Raw genomic sequence first — 2,270 nt, forward strand, 5'->3', positions numbered from 1 at the left:
CTAGCCCCATGGGTTAGAACCGGCCCAGTATATCTACTGTTTCTCTTTCTATAGAAAGAGAACCTATATAAGATACATTATGATGTGTGTCAAGCAAGGAAAGAAACATTAGCTCTTAGCAACATCCATAGACAAAGAGGTCGGAAATTCAGAGAGAGATGCTTGCAAACTGTACACACCATGTTATCCCTTCCACTATGCCATAAACACATGAACTGACAGTAGCCAACTTCAGATGTGTCGCCAAGCTGGAAGATTAGGTTCCGCCCCGGACAGTAATTTTCTGCTATGTTTCTTCATTTAATATGCTATAAAAAATGTTCAATTGGACAATAAATATATGAAATTTAAGTTTCGAGTCTCAAATATACGCATTTCTTTTTTTGATAGCCTTTCGAAGATTTTCGTGAAGAGGAATTCTGATTTATAATTTTTTTCTGGTAAAATTCTACTTCTACTGAACTATTCTTGCTACTCGAGTTTATGAAGGAGGTATATAACGCGCATGAAAAATTGTAAACAATTAAATATCTTATAAACTGTTGCGTTTTAACATGATTTATACTATTTTGGATTAATGAGAGGGGTATATTATTACTACAATTTATTAGAACTTATATATATTATTTAGAATGCCTCTCGTTCCTTATTGATGCCGAGGGCCGTCGAGCGGTCAAGATTGCCGAGGAAGCATTTTCGGTTGCTTGAAACAAGCGTCTAGTATGAGAAGGAGTTCGCTGTCCCGTTCGCTCTCTTCACTCGCGGCGCGCCCGCGCCGAAGACGAGCACACATACATGGGCTCGTGCTTGAATGTATGACTACCGGTTTCGTCAGACCGCCGTCTGATTCTGTGTCGCTACCATCAACGCAGAATTCTTGGCTGAGTAGTCAGAAGCCTTAACAATACATAATAGTATACGCATGTATGTACACACACGCACGCGCACACACGCCCTCGCGCGCGCATTGAGTGGTAAAGAAAAATAAAAGAATGATATCAGAACGATTTATCAGCCATTTAACAACTTCCGTATTTGAGCATAATTCATGTAACATTCAAGATATTATTTTTAAACGCATGCTCATTATTTTCTCCGTCTCGTTTCAACCTCGAAATAAAGAAATAAAGAGAACGCGCAGTAGAAATTAATGATCTTTAGCAGAGAGAAAAGGGAAATAATATTATCATGTAATATTATTTCATAGCATGACATTATTCTTAACGAATTTTTTATATATGATATTATATTTATGTGGGAAAAAATAAATAATTTGAATATTCGCGATGTGGCTACGTATTATTTTTTTGGTCTGCGTATTTAAAACAAAAAGTAAAAAAAAAGATCTAATTGCAGCTACAAATTTTTTTATGAATTATGCAATTTGTTATATAGGAATTTACTTATTTGCGTTCTCTTTACTTATATTAAATTATTATAGATGATTCAAGGGAGCAGTATGCAACAATCGTCGGATGGTCTCAATCTGGACACTAATGGATATCAGCAACAGCTCTATTTACAGCAAGAGCATTCGATGCAACCGATCAATGTCAGGTGAGTACGATTTTACTCTTGAATTACCGTTAACGTCCAACGGTATAAATTAGATTCTTTTGTACATAAAATTCATGCACTTTTCAATTGTCTATGTACACGAGTACAATATCGTGAATCGATTAATAGAGAATATAGAAAGTGGAAAAACTTGCTTTCAGTCAAATTCTAGCTCGTGACTTTGTAAATTAGGCGAGACGAAGAATCTCAATGCTGTAGTAGTTGAAAGAAACTTTGTAGATGATAGAGAAAGAGAGAGAGAGAGAGTGAGAGAGAGAGAGAAGCAGGGGGAGTGAAAAGGGGAATGAATAAATGAATGAATCTTTATTTTGTTTTTTCAACTATTTATGAAAAAATATAACACTTATAAATAATCAATAAATCTAAATCACTGAATTATTCTAAATTTTATAAATTTAATGGGTTAATTCTAACAAGTAAACCTTAAGAAATGTCAGACGCCGATTTTTCTCAAAATTTTTACAGTTATTTCTTATGACAAAATAACAAGAAATCTGTCATTAATTTTAGCCCAAATGCGTGTGTCTGTTAAAAAAAAATTTTTTGTTATTCTTTACAATTACTCAATTTTTATATGTTTAAAGCAATATTTCTAACAAATGAATCTGTACCCGATTTTTTGAAGCTCGATACGCATATAGAACACTAAAATAATAACAATAATTATTAATAGTAAAGAAACGATTTCTCTT

General features: G+C 33.7%; 1 protein-coding gene across 1 annotated transcript in view; it reads left to right on the forward strand.

The window, feature by feature from the left end:
- The first annotated feature begins 1,427 nt into the window (after nt 1-1,427).
- The window catches only part of LOC108767650 (GATA zinc finger domain-containing protein 10-like), an 84,822-nt gene continuing 83,979 nt past the window's right edge, over nt 1,428-2,270 (forward strand). The window contains exon 1 of the mRNA XM_018517621.1: nt 1,428-1,557. Within this exon, the coding sequence (XP_018373123.1) occupies nt 1,442-1,557 (116 nt within the window). The 5' untranslated portion in view covers nt 1,428-1,441. The remainder of the gene's footprint in view (nt 1,558-2,270) is intronic.

The sequence above is a fragment of the Trachymyrmex cornetzi genome, unplaced genomic scaffold (genome assembly GCF_001594075.2).
Source record: "Trachymyrmex cornetzi isolate Tcor2-1 unplaced genomic scaffold, Tcor1.1 scaffold711, whole genome shotgun sequence".
NCBI classification, from domain to species: Eukaryota; Metazoa; Arthropoda; class Insecta; order Hymenoptera; family Formicidae; genus Trachymyrmex; species Trachymyrmex cornetzi.